This window comes from Onychostoma macrolepis, chromosome 03 (assembly GCF_012432095.1).
Source record: "Onychostoma macrolepis isolate SWU-2019 chromosome 03, ASM1243209v1, whole genome shotgun sequence".
NCBI lineage: Eukaryota > Metazoa > Chordata > Actinopteri > Cypriniformes > Cyprinidae > Onychostoma > Onychostoma macrolepis.
Genome location: NC_081157.1, coordinates 10,588,309 through 10,606,148, shown reverse-complemented (window position 1 = coordinate 10,606,148; position 17,840 = coordinate 10,588,309). Strand labels below are relative to the sequence as shown.

The following is a 17,840-nucleotide window of genomic DNA, read 5'->3' as shown; positions in this document are numbered from 1 at the left end:
TACATGGTTACCTTTACAAACCTAGACCATTGTGCCTATCAATGTTTTTGAACGGCCTGTTTTCTGATGTTCTGGTTCCTTTTCCATGCTTACAGTATACAGGCAGGCCATTTTACATTATTCCCCGTACCAACTTCTATGTACAAATTTACCTTTACAAACCTAGACCAGTGTGCCTATCAATGTTTTTTTATGTTTTCTGATATTCCGACCTGTTCTGGTTCCGGTATATTAAATTATAAAGTTATGAAGGACATCATCCATGTGTAATACAATTGTACTTTATTCTTTAGATAGATACACATCCAGTAGCTTATACATACACACACATACACGTAAAACAATCAAATCACTCACAGGTATGTAAAAGTAAAGAGCATGAGAAGTGATTATAAGGTCTGACGGACTGATCCTGTGATACACTGACCATGATAAGGTGCTATGGTAACAATACAAGTTCACATATTTGTATAGATTCATAAAGAAGAACAATAATGATGGTTAAGGCTTTGTATAGATTCATAAAGAAGAACAATAATGATGGTTAAGGCTTTGTACAGATTCATAAAAAAGAACAATAATGATGGTTAAGGCTTTGTATAGATTCATAAAGAAGAACAATAATGATGGTTAAGGCTTTGTACAGATTCATAAAAAGAACAATAATGATGGTTAAGGCTTTGTATAGATTCATAAAGAAGAACAGTAATGATGGTTAAGATTTTGTATAGATTCATAAAGAAGAACAATAATGATGGTTAAGATTTTGTATAGATTCATAAAGAAGAACAGTAATGATGGTTAAGATTTTGTATAGATTCATAAAGAAGAACAATAATGATGGTTAAGATTTTGTATAGATTCATAAAGAAGAACAATAATGATGGTTAAGGCTTTGTATAGATTCATAAAGAAGAACAGTAATGATGGTTAAGGCTTTGTATAGATTCATAAAGAAGAACAGTAATGATGGTTAAGATTTTGTATAGATTCATAAAGAAGAACAGTAATGATGGTTAAGATTTTGTATAGATTCATAAAGAAGAACAATAATGGTTAAGGCTTTGTACAGATTCGTAAAGATGAACACTTTCTATTCAAGGTTTGAATACATTTGTGGATATTAAGATTTCAGTTGTAGAGATTTACATAACATTGGTAGATATTTACATTAACATTAGAATTTTAAAAGAGAGGACCTTGAAAATTAGTTAAAAGGGCACAGACGGCCCACAGTTGGTTAACAGAGCCCACCAGTGTCATGGGTAAGACTTTATCAAAAATATGGTACTCTTTAATCCGCCTAATAGCGCGCTCTACATGAATTCGCAGTCTTGCTATCGCTTGAGTCTTTCGTACTTCGTCTGCAGTGAAGTGTCCACTTGGGCCTAAAAAAGGAGGGATTACAAGGGAGACCTGTCTTTCAGAGAGAAGGTCCTTGATGAGAAAGCCTTTATCGGCCATTACCATATCTCCTTCTTCGAGAACAGAAAGGATACCTGATTTTTTGGTAATGTCTTTGTCAGATATTGAACCTGTATATAAATCACTGACAAAAGTCACTTCACCTGAGGGGGCAATGCCTATTAAGCCCTTAAATGTGGTGTTACCTTTGTAGTGTGAATAAATCGCTGAGTTAAGGACCTTGGAGCTAGGTTTCTGTACATGAATTTCTGTGCAATCCAATATAACTCTAGTAGCCGGGAACGTGCATTTAAAACAATCTGGCATAAGTTCATCCACAGTTTTCCTTGAAGGCCACATTGGAAGTGATCCCAACATAAAATACAAAAAATTGACCCAGGTCACACAGATCCTGCTTACTGTTGACTGTGATACATGGAAACGGGTTGCAAGATCCTGCTCAGGAAATCCCTGCCTCAACCTACAAAGAAAAAGAAAAAACTGGTCCATAGTGGACAATTTAGAGGCGCTAAAGCCTTGACGAAGTACCTCCCCACTTGTATGTTTAAGTCGCTGAGCCTGACTCCATCCCACCATATTTTCTGCAGTAGGTTGCAGGGCCATAAACACAGCTTTAAATGTATCATAATCTGGGAACCCTGTATAAAATGAAATCTGTTTATCGTCACCTTGAAAATTTGAAATCAAAAACTGTTTTTGTTGAAGCTCTAAAATTAAAAGTTCTTGATCACCGATGGTCTTGCGGGCTTCCTCAAATTGATCTTGAAGTGAGGGAGGCAGTGCAGCATATTCATGGTCTGGGTGCGGAGGGGGTGTCTCTTCACTGGAATAAGAGAAACATATTGATGGACACATTAGGTGTTTTACAATGATACTCATGCTCAAATTCATGTAACCAATTACATCTTTTACGTACCTCAACACATTCACACCATGTCGATCATCGAGATCCGTGGAAACATTACTGGAAATCATCAACAGAAAAAATACTGTCACTACACAGTTAGTAAATGCATTACAAACTAGTAACTTAATTCATCTAAATACTACCTTGCAGTTCTAACAACACTCCTCTCTGGTCTGACAGAACTCCATGCAAACACAGTTGGCACAGCTCCCTGTTTCAACTTGGTGATACCAGTCTTGCTTTTCACAAGGCAGTCTGGGAGGAAATGCTCCGAGCACACTTTTGTGTATGTGTTTATCTGCATCAGCAAATAAAATGTAATCATATAAACATTTTTACATGTATAATTGTATTGATCAGACTCAATCTGACTCCTGTACATCCTCCTCCTAGCTAGGAAAACTGATGTGATGTGTTCCCTAGGTTAGCTTGTGACTAGAAGCTAATACAAACAAGGTCACTCAGAATATGCTTATACTAGTGAATCTGTGGTGGTAGATTTTAATAACATACTACTAACTTTGGACTAGGCTGTGCAGTATATTTCAACAACCTGGCTCTCTGCCTTAATCTATCTACTAAAACTTGCTAGTTCTAGCCTAGCCAAGCTAGCGATACAAGCTAGTTATGGAGACGGCTCAGCCTCACAGCACCAGACATAAATCTTACCTTAAAATTACGACCAGGATCCCTTCTGATGTTTATTATCCATCGTCGACGTAGTCCCTGATCTTTGGGGAAACGGTGAAACGTTTGTCCTCTGTTAGATTTTTTCCTGTGTGATGAAGTGCATTGGGGAACACAGCAGTGAGGCGCCATTGCACTGAGAGAAATCGCGTTGTGAGAACTCCCGGAAGTGGTAAGTGTACCCCTCAGGCTCGGTGGAACGTTCGAGGTGAATAAGGCGAATAGAGGACAGTCTCAATATTAACCATAGCAAGTTTGGAGTCTCCAACTCTCTAGCGCCACCACTAGTCCAAAATTGCACTTATGTTTATGCTAATAACTTTTGAACCGTAAAGTACATGACCTGAGGCTACCTGTACAGTTTTGGTACAGCGCCACCTAGTGACCAGGAGATATATAAAGTGGCTCTTTTTGCTTGTGACTTCTGAATGGTTTGGCCAAAAATCACACAATTGCAGCATGCTGTTAAAAAATGCCCAATTTTCCCATGTCAGACATTTTGAATTTTTTTGGGGAAAAAATGCTATATTTTACAAATGGATCAGCGTATCGTTACGAAACTTGGTATGGGGCTTATCCCTTTCTTTCCACAGGGTTTCAGGATGGGCTTGACAAAATATGAGGAGGATCTGGATGAACAGGTAAGGGTGCGATTGCATCACAGCGTCACGATGTAAGCTGTCCCAATTCAGAATGCGCGCTCCGAAGACCGCATTCCAAGGCCGATTGCGTCACGACGAAAGATTCACTTGCGCGCAGATGACGACGGTGTTCATATTCAAAGAACACGGCGGATTTTATTTGTTTTGCGAAAGCTTTACAGTTTTGAATGATATCTTGCATCTTTATAACCAACCAGCGTTGGTATAGCCATATCACGCTGGCGCCTCACACGCACAAAGACACAACATATGTTTGTGACATTGCAGCCAGTTCATTATCAAAATAAAATACAGTTAAAGGAATGTATAAAAAGTTACAGTGCTCCGTTGTCCAATCTGTTGCGTTCAGCGTGACCACCACCTCACTGTGCTGATATAGCCGATGTGAAGCATGATGGTATACTAATAACTGTGTTTATAATGTTTGTAAATATTTTGATTTACTGCCATTTAAGCCTACATAATTTCTGAATGTAATAGTAAAATGCGACGCGACTATGTTTTTTTTTCTCAAAACGCAATTTTATACAAGTAGTGTTTTGTTTTTTTTTTTTTTTTTAACAATGCAGCAAACGTTTTTAAATATCTTTAAAAAAAAAAAAAGACTTTAATGTCTTTAAAGCATTAATAGATTTTTTTCTTTTGTTTAGTAGCGTACATTTAGGCAAATCTAGAAAAGATGATGCTGGCTGTGACTAAGCACAGCGGGTTAAGATACCATCTCTTCCTGTTTTTTTTTTTTCTTTTTGTGTAAAGAAAACACTGTACTTTATTATTATAGGCAAAGACAAAAAAACTAAAAATAACGTTATTAACCGTTATTTTTTCTGCTCGAACCGGTTTCGGAATGGTAATAATAGAAGAACGCAGGAACAGAAACGTTAAAATACGATTCTGCTCGGAGTGAGCCGAAGGAAAGTTTTTGTCAAACAAATGAACTGTATTGTAATACCAGCTGTAAAAAAGCCACTGCTGAGCAGCAAACAGGTGTTTGAAGCTACTGGAGTCTCAAGATCCTCTTCATGCAGACTGCGTTTCAGTCACTGCTAACCAAACCTCACAAAGAGAAACCTGCACGGTGGCTGTAGAAAGACATTTTCAAACTGTTTAGCACCATGGTATTTATGCAGCATGGCATAGTGTGCTGTCCTGCATGAAAATCCTTTTATTTCCGAGAGCACTATTCTTCATTTTGTACCACAGCAGAATATGGTCAGTTATGAACTCCACATAAATGACCTTACATCTCACTTCCCAATATTCCAACCCAAATCATCACCCACCGCCTCCTTGCTGATGTTGCAGTCTCATTGAAATAGGATGGCCATTCATCAACTATCAGAAATCCATTTATCTGGACTGCAGCATTCGTAAGTGAATAAAACTATTTAAAAACAAGTCTTCATGTGTTTCTACAGCCACTGTGCAAGTTTCTCTTTGTGAGGTTTGGTTAGCAGTAACTGAAACGCAGCTTTACACACAACTGCCAGTCTGCATGAAGAGGATCTTGGTGGATGATTAAGGGAATTTGTTTTCCCTCCTATTTATATTTCTGTGAAACAGGAAGCCGTGGCTGGATAATTTCATGTTCATAATCACCCTGGAGTGCTCAAAATTGTGAATTTGAATGGGAATATACTTCAGAGATATTTTACTCATAAGAATTTCTAGGGGTGCCAATAATTGTGTCCAGCGTGTATTTGAGGAAAACATTTATTTCATAATGAACTTTCCCCCCATTTTAAATTCTTATCCAATGAAAGGTTAGATTTTTGTTAATTTTTTAAATGAAAGATCGAAAGGATTAACAATGCAGATTAATTTTCACAGCCTTCTTTGATCATATTTACCAAGGGTGCTGATATTTTTGGCCATGACTGTATATACAGGTGCATCTCAATAAATTAGAATGTCGTGAAAAAGTTAATTTTTTCTTGTAAGTTATAGCTCATGAAAGTCAAAAATCAGTATCTCAAAATTTTAGAATATTTACATTTGAGTGTCAATTAATGACCATCCCTACAGTATAAATTCCGGGTATCTCTTGTTCTTTGAAACCACAATAATGGAGAAGACTGATGACTTGGCAATGATCTAGAAGACGAACATTGACGCCCTCCACAAAGAGGGTAAGTCACAGAGGGTCATTACTGAAAGGTGTGCCTGTTTACAGAGTGCTGTATCAAAGCATATTAAATGCAAAGTTGACTGGAAGGGAGAATTTGGGTAGGAAAAGGTGCACAAGCAACAGGGATGACTGCAAGCTTGAGAATACTGTCAAGCAAAGCTGATTCAAACACTTGGGAGAGCTTCACAAGGAGTGGACTGAAGCTGGAGTCAGTGCATCAAGAGTCACCACACTCGGACGTCTTCAGGAAAAGGACTACCAAGCCACTTCTGAACCAGAGACAACGTCAGAAGCATCTTACCTGGGCTGTGGAGAAAAAGAACTGGACTGTTGCTCAGTGGTCCAAAGTCCTCTTTTCAGATGAAAGTAAATTTTGCATTTCATTTGGAAATCAAGGTCCCAGAGTCTGGAGGAAGAGTGGAGAGGCACAGAATCCATGTTGCTTGAAGTCCAGTGTGAAGTTTCCACAGTCTGATGATTTGGGCTGCCATGTCATCTGCTGGTGTTGGTCCACTGTGTTTTCTGAAGTCCACAGTCAACGCAGCCATCTACCAGGAGATTTTAGAGCACTTCATGCTTCCTTCTGCTGACGAGCTTTATGGAGATGCTGATTTCATTTTCCAGCAGGACTTGGCACCTGCCCACACTGCCAAAGGTACCAAAAGCTGGTTCAGTGACCATGGTGTTACTGTGCTTGATTGGCCAGCAAACTCGCCTGACCTGAACCCCATAGAGAATCTATGGGGTATTTTCAAGAGGAAGATGAGAGACACCAGACCCAACAATGCAGATGAGCTGAAGGCCACTGTCAAAGAAACCTGGGCTTCCATACCACCTCAGCAGTGCCACAAACTGATCACCTCCATGCCACGCCGAATTGAGGCAGTAATTAAAGCAAAAGGAGCCCCTACCAAGTATTGAGTACATATACAGTAAATGAACATACTTTCCAGAAGGCCAACAATTCACTAAAAAAAATTTTTTTATTGGTCTTACGAAGTATTCTAATTTGTTGAGATAGTGAATTGGTGGGTTTTTATTAAATGTGAGCCTAAATCATCACAATTAAAAGAACCAAAGACTTAAATTACTTCAGTCTGTGTGCATTGAATTTATTTAATAGACGAGTTTCACAATTTGAGTTGAATTACTGAATATATATATATATATATATATATATATATATATACTTTAAAATATAATTTAATTCAGTGATGCAAATCAGAATTTTCATCAGCTGTTACTCCAGTTTTTAGAGTCATATGATCCTTCAGAAATCATTCTAAAATATTGATTTATTACCAGTGTTGGAAACAGTTTTGCAGCTTAATATTTTTTGGAACCTGTGACATTTTGTTCAGGATTCTTTGATGAATAAAAAGCTAAAAAGAACAGCATTGATAATAAATCAACATATTATGATTTCTGAAGGATTATATGAGACTGGCGTAAAGGCTAATAAAAATTCTGATTTGCATCACTGAAATAAATTACATGAAAAAACATTACAAATCTTTTGAACGGCTGTGTGTGTGTGTGTGTGTGTGTGTGTGTGTGTACACACTACATATATTTGATCTATATATCTAAACTATACAGACTATAATAGACTATACCGTATATGATCCAAAATAACTAGTAACTAACTACTTGAGTAGTTTTTTTTATCTGATACTTTTTTACTCTTACTCAAGTAATTATTCAGACTACACTGCGTTCCAAATTATTATGCAAGTGATATATCAGTAGGATTTTGGTACAATAAAGAGTCAGATTTTTGTTTGTGTTGTTTTTCACATCTTTTTAGTTAACTGGTATCAATCTCAGACAGGTTTGTTCAGTAGTTTTGCCAGTTCTTCTTAGGTAAATGGAAACCCTACTTAAAGAAGTTGTTCCACATTATTAAGCAAGTCACAGTTCTCATGAAATATGGTGAGGAAGAAAGATCTGTCTGAAGATAAAGTATGAAACAATGCAATGCTTGTCTTGCAAAAGGCATGAAAACAAACAATATTTTGCGAAAAGCAAATAGAAATGATTGAACTGTCAAAAGATTTGTGAGTGACTTAAAGCACAGAAGATCTTGGTCAGATAAAGATTTATTAAGGAAAGTTTTTGTCAAACAAATGAACTGTATTGTAATACCAGCTGTAAAAAAGCCACTGCTGAGCAGCAAACAGGTGTTTGAAGCTACTGGAGTCTCAAGATCCTCTTCATGCAGACTGCGTTTCAGTCACTGCTAACCAAACCTCACAAAGAGAAACCTGCACGGTGGCTGTAGAAAGACATTTTCAAACTGTTTAGCACCATGGTATTTATGCAGCATGGCATAGTGTGCTGTCCTGCATGAAAATCCTTTTATTTCCGAGAGCACTATTCTTCATTTTGTACCACAGCAGAATATGGTCAGTTATGAACTCCACATAAATGACCTTACATCTCACTTCCCAATATTCCAACCCAAATCATCACCCACCGCCTCCTTGCTGATGTTGCAGTCTCATTGAAATAGGATGGCCATTCATCAACTATCAGAAATCCATTTATCTGGACTGCAGCATTCGTAAGTGAATAAAACTATTTAAAAACAAGTCTTCATGTGTTTCTACAGCCACGGTGCAAGTTTCTCTTTGTGAGGTTTGGTTAGCAGTAACTGAAACGCAGTCTGCATGAAGAGGATCTTGAGACTCCAGTAGCTTCAAACACCTGTTTGCTGCTCAGCAGTGGCTTTTTTACAGCTGGTATTACAATACAGTTCATTTGTTTGACAAAAACTTTCCTTAATAAATCTTTATCTGACCAAGATCTTCTGTGCTTTAAGTCACTCACAAATCTTTTGACAGTTCAATCATTTCTATTTGCTTTTCGCAAAATATTGTTTGTTTTCATGCCTTTTGCAAGACAAGCATTGCATTGTTTCATACTTTATCTTCAGACAGATCTTTCTTCCTCACCATATTTCATGAGAACTGTGACTTGCTTAATAATGTGGAACAACCTCTTTAAGTAGGGTTTCCATTTACCTAAGAAGAACTGGCAAAACTACTGAACAAACCTGTCTGAGATTGATACCAGTTAACTAAAAAGATGTGGAAAACAACACAAACAAAAATCTGACTCTTTATTGTACCAAAATCCTACTGATATATCACTTGCATAATAATTTGGAACACAGTGTAATATAATAAAAACTTAAATAATGCACTATATACAGAAGTAGAAATATGGGGGGAAACAGATAATTGTTTAAATTAATGTACATATATGTTATTTATAAGTGTGCAGTTTACAAATGTGATATTATAAGCCGTTTCCACTGCAGGACCTTTCTCCAGAAACTAGGGAGTTTGGGCAGGTACTCGGTGTGTTTCCAATGCAGGAACCAGGATCTAAATAAAGTTCCGGGTAAAAATTTGCCCCTCAGAAAGTCACTGCTCGCGAGATAGTACTTTTTCAAAGGTCCGGAAATTTCGGGGATGGGACTTGGGCGCTGAACATGCTGATTGGTTGAGTTCACGCAGCATTATTTCAACCACCATTTATTCACACAACTTTTAAAAAATATTACTGTTATTGTGTCATGGAATATATTTTTAAAAGTATTTCAGGCGAGAATGTAGTTGTTTAAAACTCAGATCTGCGTTTTATTTATAAAGACTATTTGAGTGTGTCGCTGTTTTCGGAGACGTGAGCTCCAAGTGATCACCGGGCGCTCAGTGCTCATGTATCCCACTGAGAGCCACCTCAAATTGGCTAGTCCTTCTGACATTTGCCACTGGCTCTGATGTCTCTGTAGTGGTCAAATAAGAGATATAATTCATTTTGGGTAAATCTAACAGGTAATCATCTGTCTTTATTCTGTTATTCTATGAATCTATTAGTATGTTATACAAAACCATGATCCGCACTCACATGAAACAGTATTTTCTTTTCGTTTTATTCTACATTTACCACCAATAGGACAAGGACACAAACGTTTCGGCTCAAAGGCCTTCCTCAGTGTGTTAAACAATACAAATCCTCCACCCACTTTTTAAAATCACCAATTTGACGTCATCGTTCATTTACCAATGTTCATTCTTAAAAAGCTTACATACTGGATCCATAAACTTAAATCACTTACTCCTTTTTGGATCCATAAACTTGAATCACTTACTCCAAATGGCATGAATGAGGAGTTGGATCTTTCTGTTTTCCTTTAATTAAGTATAATTGGTCAAATCAATATGTAATATTTTGTGGAGTAGATCTCAAGCATTCAGTGTGAAAATAAGTGATTATTAATGGCGATGCATGTCTGATGATTTTAATCATTGAATTTTCCATTGTTAAAGTTAAAGACTGCTGATGCTTTATTTTAACTGTTTGTATATACAGTGATAAAAAATTAATTCAGAGGTAATTTATGTTTGAATATAAGGTATATTGTAATGCAATGGTGGTTATGATAATAGGTTGTATATTGAAATGGAGTATTCCATTCCTGGCTAAAATCTTATAGGTTGTGGTTGCAGCCCAACTGAATAAACACTTAATTGCAAAAAACAAAAACTGTATATGGTTTGTCAGAGACAGTTCTTGGCTGGTTTAGGTCCTATCTTACTGACCGCAGTCAATTTGTTTTTATGGGTGTCTATAGATCCAAGGTTGGTCCTGTTCATACTGGTGTCCCACAGGGGTCAGTATTGGGTCCATTACTTTTAGTATGTATATTTACTCACTTGGCCAACTACTAAGATCTTGACCTTAACACTTCTATGGTGATGATACGCAGATTTATATTCATTCAAGACTAGGTTAACATGTGGATGTTGTGCATCTTTCTAACTGTATCACTTAGAAAATTATTAGACATCCATTTCTTGACCTGTCTTTAAATAGCTCCAAAATGGAAGTTATGCTCCTCGGCTCTCCCCATCAACTGTGAAATGCTTGTTCTCTTACTTTGTCTGTTGATGGTGTTGCTTTGGAGTTTCAAAGCAAACTAAAAAATCTTGGTGTCATCTTTGTTGCTACGCTGTCATTCAAGCCTTTTGTGCAGAATATAGTTAAGACATCCTTTTTTTCACCTCAGAAATATAGCATGTTTACGTCCTATGTTGTCCTTCTCAGTTGCTGAGAGGTTGATAAACTCTTTTGTCTTTTCACATGTTGACTACTGTTATGGTCTTCTTGCTGGAGTATCTAAATTCTCCGTTAGCAAACTTCAATATTTACAAAATTCAGCTGCTAGAATTCTGTCTGTGGTCAGGGCTGGTGATCATATTACCCCTGTTTTGGAGTCTTTGCACTGGCTCCCATGTCAGGTACCGTATTGATTTTAAAATTCTTATGCTAACATATAAGGCTTTGCATGATCTGACTCCTCTGTACGTGACTGACATTTTAATGCCTTACACACCATGTCGTAATCTGCATTCCTCTCAGAGTGGTCTTTTAGTTGTTCCCAAGACTTTTAAAACTCTTCTTAAAGCATTCTATTTTAGGATTGCTTTTACTTGATCATTTTATTTTTGCATTGTTTGTTGTATATTTATTGTATTTAAAGTGTATTATTATTATTAAGAAATCATAAAACGTTTGTTATAATCCTCCCTTCTGTCCTCTGGCATGTGATCAAAAGAACACTGAATTCTGTTGTTTTTTTCTGCTCAAGTGAAACCAAAAGTAAACAGAGCTCTGCAGAAAAAAAACAAATTACAGTAAAATATATCATTGGTGTCTGTGTGTGTGTGTGTGTGTGTGAGAGAGAGATAATTTATTAATATAATGTGATAAACATTAGCCTTCCTCGACTCAAATCTTTGTGCTTTTGTTTCTGTTGTTGTTTCCAATCCTGTGACACTGAAAGGGTTAATGTATAGACCTTGGCCATGTTGAAATCATAAAGAAAATTAATGCTGCCCAAGACTTGCAGCACATCAGTTATGATCCCTAAATCCATTAAATCCTAAGAAAAGTTAAAATGGGATATTATACCACAGGGTGATTCATCTGTGATTATGTGTCAAGCACAGTTGTGCACTCAAACCTTTCTGTACAAGCTTCAATCATATTGACTGACCTTTACATGCTATTGCCATTCTGTCTTGCAGTTCTACTGTTTGTTTTTGTCTTTAGGAGTCTCAAGTTTTGGACTGTTGCACTATTTTCCCTCAGAACTTTCTTAAAAAAAAAAAAAAAAAAAAAACCCAATTGGGGTTGTATTTATGCGTCTTAGTTTCCTTTGCAATACATGTCACCTTTATTTATATAGCGCTTTTAACCATACAGATTGTGTCAAAGCACTTAACAGTATCAAATTGGAAGATAGAGTGTCATTAATGTATAATGATCAGATTAAACACTCAATTTTCAGTTAAAGGCATTTAATTAATTGAATTCAGAGATGTCATTGTCTAGCTCAGTTTAGTTTAAATAGTATCTGTGCAATCAAATCGGCGATAATCACTAGAAATTAAGTGTCCCCAACTGAGCAAGCCAGAGGCGACAGCGGCAAGCAACCAAAACTCGCTCTGTGACAGAATGGAGAAAAAAACCTTGGGAGAAACCAGGCTCAGTCGGGGGGCCAGTTCTCCTCTGACCAGACGAAACCCGCAGTTCAAAAGTTTACATTTCTATTTTTATTTTGTTGCAATTTCTAACAATAGTAGTATTATGTAGTTAGGTATTTTATTATATTTTAGTTATTTTGTTATATTTTTTAGTTTTATTGTATTTAATCGAGGTTTTCGCTGGGGATATGTCTCTGGGGCTCATCCGGGTGTCCTGGTCTCCGCTGACGATCAGGGCTGTAGACATCATCTTTGGTGCTGATGCACCATCTGATCGGATACGGACTGAGAAACAGAATAAGAAAGAAACAGACAAATATTAGCGTAGATGCCATTCTACTTACGATGTAACGAGTACATCGTGTGTTATGGGGAGTGTTCCCGGTTCCGGTTGATCTAATTAATGCAGCCTAACAAAGGTTTTGGGGACATATCCTAATGACAAAGATGAATTAATAATAGCCAAAAGAGGATCTATGACTTCTGGAAGCAGCTCTTTTAGTAGTTTAGATGGGATAGGGTCTAACATACATGTTGTTGGTTTAGATGATTTAACAAGTTTATACAATTCTTCCTCTCCTACAGCAGAGAATGAATGGAATTGTTCCTCAGGGGGTCTATAGTGCGCTATCTGATGCGATACTGTAGCTGACGGCTGCAAGGATACAATTTTATCTCTGATAGTATCGATCTTGGAAGTGAAGTAGTTCATAAAGTCATTACTGCTATGCTCTTGGGAAATGCCAACACCTGTTGATGCTTTATTTTTTGTTAATTTAGTTACTGTATTGAATAAATATCGGGGGTTATGTTTGTTTTCTTCTAGAAGAGACGAAAAGTAATCAGATCTAGCAGTTTTTAATGCTTTTCTGTAGGATAGGGTACTTTCCCGCCAAGCTAAACGAAATACCTCTAATTTAGTTTTCCTCCAGCTGCGCTCCATTTTCCGGGCTGCTCTCTTTAGGGTGCGAGTGTGCTCATTATACCACAGTGTTGGACTCTTATCCTTAATCTTCCTTAAGCGTAAAGGAGCAACCGCATCTAAAGTGCTTGAAAAGAGAGAGTCCATAGTTCCTGTTACATCATCAAGTTGTTCTGAGCTATTGGACATGCTGAGGAACTGAGATAAGTCAGGAAGATTATTTATAAAGCAGTCTTTTGTGGTAGAGGTTATGGTTCTACCATATTTGTAACAAGGAGTTGGCTTTACAGCTTTAGCTATATGGAATATACAGGAGACTAGATAATGATCTGAGATATCATCGCTCTGCTGTAAAATTTCAACACCACTGACATCAATTCCATGTGACAGTATTAAATCTAGAGTATGATTTCGACAATGAGTAGGTCCTGACACGTGTTGTTTAACACCAATTGAGTTTAGAATGTCTATAAATGCTGATCCCAACAAATCTCTTTCATTATCAACATGGATATTAAAATCACCAACGATTAGGACTTTATCTGCAGTCAGCACTAACTCCGATAGAAGATCAGAAAATTCTTTAATAAAGTCTGTATGGTGCCCTGGTGGCCTGTATACAGTAGCCAGTACAAACATCACAGGGGATTTATCATTAACACTTGTTTCTTTGGATAACGTTATATGAAGCATCATTACTTCGAACGAATTATACTTGAAACCCGACCTCTGAGAGATACTGAAGATATTTCTATAAATTGTAGCAACACCTCCCCCTTTACCTTTTGGACGCGGTTCATGTTTGTAACAGTAATCTTGGGGTGTAGACTCGTTTAAAGTAATGTAATCATCTTGTTTTAGCCAGGTTTCTGTCAAACAAAGCACATCCAGTTTATGGTCAGTGATCATATCATTTACAAAAAGTGCTTTTGAAGAAAGGGACCTGATATTCAATAAGCCAAGCTTTATCATGTGTTTATCTGTATTATATTGTTTTTTTATTTGTTGAACATCAATTAAATTGTTACTATTACTTTGGTTTGGATGTTTTCTGTATTTTCTAGTTCGGGGAACAGACACAGTCTCTATACTGTGATATCTAGGTGAAAAAGTTTCTATGTGCTGAGAGTTAACTGACTTCTGTGACGTACATCAGTCGACTCCCACGCTGTATCTATCCCGCGAGCCAATCAGCACTCCGCAGGTCAGCTGTGCGCTAATAGACAACAGCTTCATCTCTGTCCTCAGCGGTGGGAGCTGTCCAATTTCAACTGCTCAGTATTAGTCATTTCTCTCAGTTTTCCTATCTACTCTATTAATCATTGTATATTTATTATACAGTATATTCATTGTGGAAGTTACTGTGATCATATTTGTTGTGATTACTGTTATTTGTTATACTTTTTGTAGAGAAACCACACACATGCGAAGCAGAATTTCTTCAGGACTGAGTTGTGGTGACAATAAATGGGTTATTCCCGCATACCTAATAATCCCTGGTAAAAGTCTCTAACCTGATGCTTCATAGCAGGGGTGTTATCAAATGTTAAATTCACATAAAAGAAAGAATTTTTACATTTTCCTTTCCTTTCCTTTACAGTTCATCCACCTGCCTCATCTGAAGCTTTCATTGATAGCCCATTATTGTCTGTGGAGACATGCAGCACCAAGAGTTGTCTTTACGGGCACAACGGTAACACTGGTGAATTCCAGAAATCTTCTGCCTCTTCTGTTACTGAGCAAGAGTGAAACTCAAACGCTTGATTAGCTTAGCTTGTTGCTCAAGTTACAAGGGTTAAATGTAATCTTTAAAACCAACTGTCTAGTTCTTGCTTCCTCAATCTACATACACTGTTTAAACACACTAACTTCCACCAGGCTTGGAGCTGGTGCAACTCATCCTTAAAAGAATATTTCCTAAGCTTCTAAAACACATCAGAATAAAACATTAATCCTGCAAGGAAAAGGAATGCTGTGACTTGTTTTTATGACCACATTTGTGTACGAGTGTGTATGAGACACGCCTTCTGCACATGCTCAGTGCAGTCCTGAGAGACCTTGCATGCAAACCACATCCTGATTCACTCAAGATACAAGATCAGCTCACCTGTTCAAACGGATCACTTCAACCTCCTAGACAAGCCATGGAGTTTGAGAACAGCAAAGAAGGATGTAACAACTGCAGAAAGAATTGCCATCGCAAATGCCAATGTCATTGTCATACAATAACCCAAAGTCCTAAACCTAAGCAAAGGACTGAGGAGAAGACGTCTGAGACGCCTGAAGGGCCTTCAAAAGAGTGTGGCACCTGTGATTGCGGCTACTGTAATTGCGTCCCCTGTGGCCCTTGTGATTGTGGCTCCGGTGATGGTGGCTCTGGTGATGGTGGCTCCTGTGATTGCGGCTCCTGTGTTATTCAGTGAATGTTTGCAGGATGTTGGTCAGACAGGTGAGAAACATTTGTCTCTTTAATGACTGCTTCTTAAAATATCTCTCCAGTTTTATCAAAGTTTTATCTAATTGTGGCTGTTTAAATGCGCTCTGAACATTGATCAGTACTTCCACAACATTTAAAAATCTTGATAATTTCAACATTTACTATAAATTGTGCCAGCATTATCTAGTGAAGTGTTTCCCAACCACTGAGCCAATACACTTTTGTAGACTACGTTTTATATATCATAGCTGTTCGTTATTTATATCGTGAGATTTTGGCCAAATGTATTAACAACGAGAGAAACTGAGCGTCCATATAGCTACAATAAACTTTATAACCTGCAAACTGGTGAAAACGTGATGCTATTAATTTAGGCGGCCGTTTGAATGATGGACAAAACACAGATCTGTCACTCGCTCGTCAAAAACCTCATCAACTCCATTTGAGTATGATTTTCAGAATTTAAGTGCAATTGTCTGATCATGTAAAAGCCAAAATACCAACTCTGATGACGCAATGTTTAATTATTGGGGGAAAATATAAAAAAAAAAATGTTTCTCCTTTTTATCTTTTTTTTTGTAATGCTTAGTGGTGTGTCGTGACATTTTTTACATATCAAAACTGTGCCGTGGCAGAAAAAAGGTTGGGAAACACTGATCTAGTGCACTGTGAATTAACATGAATAAACATTAACAAAGGCTAATAAATGTAGCTCAAACATATTTTTCATTGTTAGACCACACCAGCTTGTGCATTAATGTGAACAAATGAGACTTTATTACAAAGATTTTGTAAAAAAAAAAGAAAATACATTTTTTTACTATTAAGTATATTATAAATACATTTACATTTTTATGTACTTAATAAAAATACCCTGTAATTGTACTTTTGGTATACTTAAATTGGAACAACTAATTTTGTACTTAATGCATTTAAGTAGTGCTGAGGTCCAACTAAAGATAGTAGAAAGTATATTTGATTGTCCTAAAGTGGAACTATTGCAAATGTACTTCAGGTACACTTTCAATATTTTGCATGTGAAGACTGATATTATTCAAAGATCATACAATCCTTATCAATATTGACATTAAAACACATTTTAGTCTTAAGAAATTCTTATTAAGAAATGTGCATTGTGCACAAGTAGTACTCCATAAAGTTTAATTATATATTTTTATCAGTAAGTCTTTTGTGATATGTCCATACATATGTTAATAGGTTAGAACTATCTTAGTATGAAATAAATGTATTTTAAATATTACTTTTTACTAGGGTAAATATGTCATTTTTATGGTTGTTTTGATTTTTTAACTTATAGAAAAGACACTGCTCATTTCAACCTTTTTATTGGTAGGCATAGAAAATATTTCATGTTAATACTAAACCTTGTTTTATCATTATTATTATGAAGTAATTGATCTGTCCTGAGTTAGATGGATTTGTGGAGACAACGCAGTACTCAAGACAGGTTTCAGCTCCAGTGTAGAACATCATCAACACAAAGACAACACCACTGTGATCTACAATAAACATCAGGACATCTTTAGTGCCATCATGGATGTTAAACACCATAAAGACAATATTATCTGTACATATAAATACAGTTCCAGCCAAAAGATCAAAGTAAACTAAATAGCAAATCAGTTAAATGCTGAATGTTTTTTTTTTCCAGTGCTCTGAATATCTGTATTTTTAAGAAAATTTGTGTTTAATTTTTTTTAAAAATGTTAGATTTTTCGAGACCACTGTTTCTCAACTCTGAGATGATTTTTATCATTTTTGTAAACGGCATCATGCACTCATTATTTGTGAGGGGTACGAGTGGTGGTGGTGGGTGTGTGGGGGGGGGCTCATCATGTTACACACAGCAGCCACGATAGCACTGTATAACTGATATAGGTTTATGTCTTCTTTTTTTCCCCCTCCCTTTTTATTTGAAATATTCCCAAACAGGTTAAGGAATTGACATGAAATATCTTGATTCTCAAATATGTCTGAGTAATACATATTACATATATTTGAGTCTTAAAAAGTCTTACAAAGCAATTTGCTTTATACATTACAACCAGAGTAAAGGCATTTTTAGCTTAAATTGAAAAGAATATAATCAATAATTAT

At 36.6% G+C, this 17,840-nt stretch overlaps 1 protein-coding gene across 2 annotated transcripts; it reads right to left on the bottom strand.

The window, feature by feature from the left end:
- Nucleotides 1-685: 685 nt before the first annotated feature.
- Nucleotides 686-5,602, bottom strand: LOC131536320 (uncharacterized). Of its 2 annotated transcripts, XM_058769169.1 has the most exons (3): nt 2,476-5,602; nt 2,342-2,389; nt 686-2,248 (listed from the first exon to the last, which is right to left on the bottom strand). In XM_058769169.1, the coding sequence occupies exons 1-3, from the start codon at nt 2,712-2,714 to the stop codon at nt 1,186-1,188; spliced, it is 1,350 nt and encodes a 449-aa protein (XP_058625152.1). In that variant the 5' UTR covers nt 2,715-5,602; the 3' UTR covers nt 686-1,185. The 2 variants fall into 2 exon arrangements, with proteins under 2 accessions (XP_058625152.1, XP_058625151.1); XM_058769168.1 differs by having other exon boundaries at nt 686-2,389.
- Nucleotides 5,603-17,840: the final 12,238 nt, after the last annotated feature.

Excerpts from the sequence above, each read along its gene's own strand:
- LOC131536320 (XM_058769168.1), bottom strand. The coding sequence starts at position 2,714 with ATGTACAGGAGTCAGATTGAGTCTGATCAATACAATTATACATGTAAA. Across the intron at positions 2,390-2,475 it reads AGTGTTGTTAGAACTGCAAG|TAATGTTTCCACGGATCTCG; the intron begins GTAGTATTTAGA and ends GATGATTTCCAG.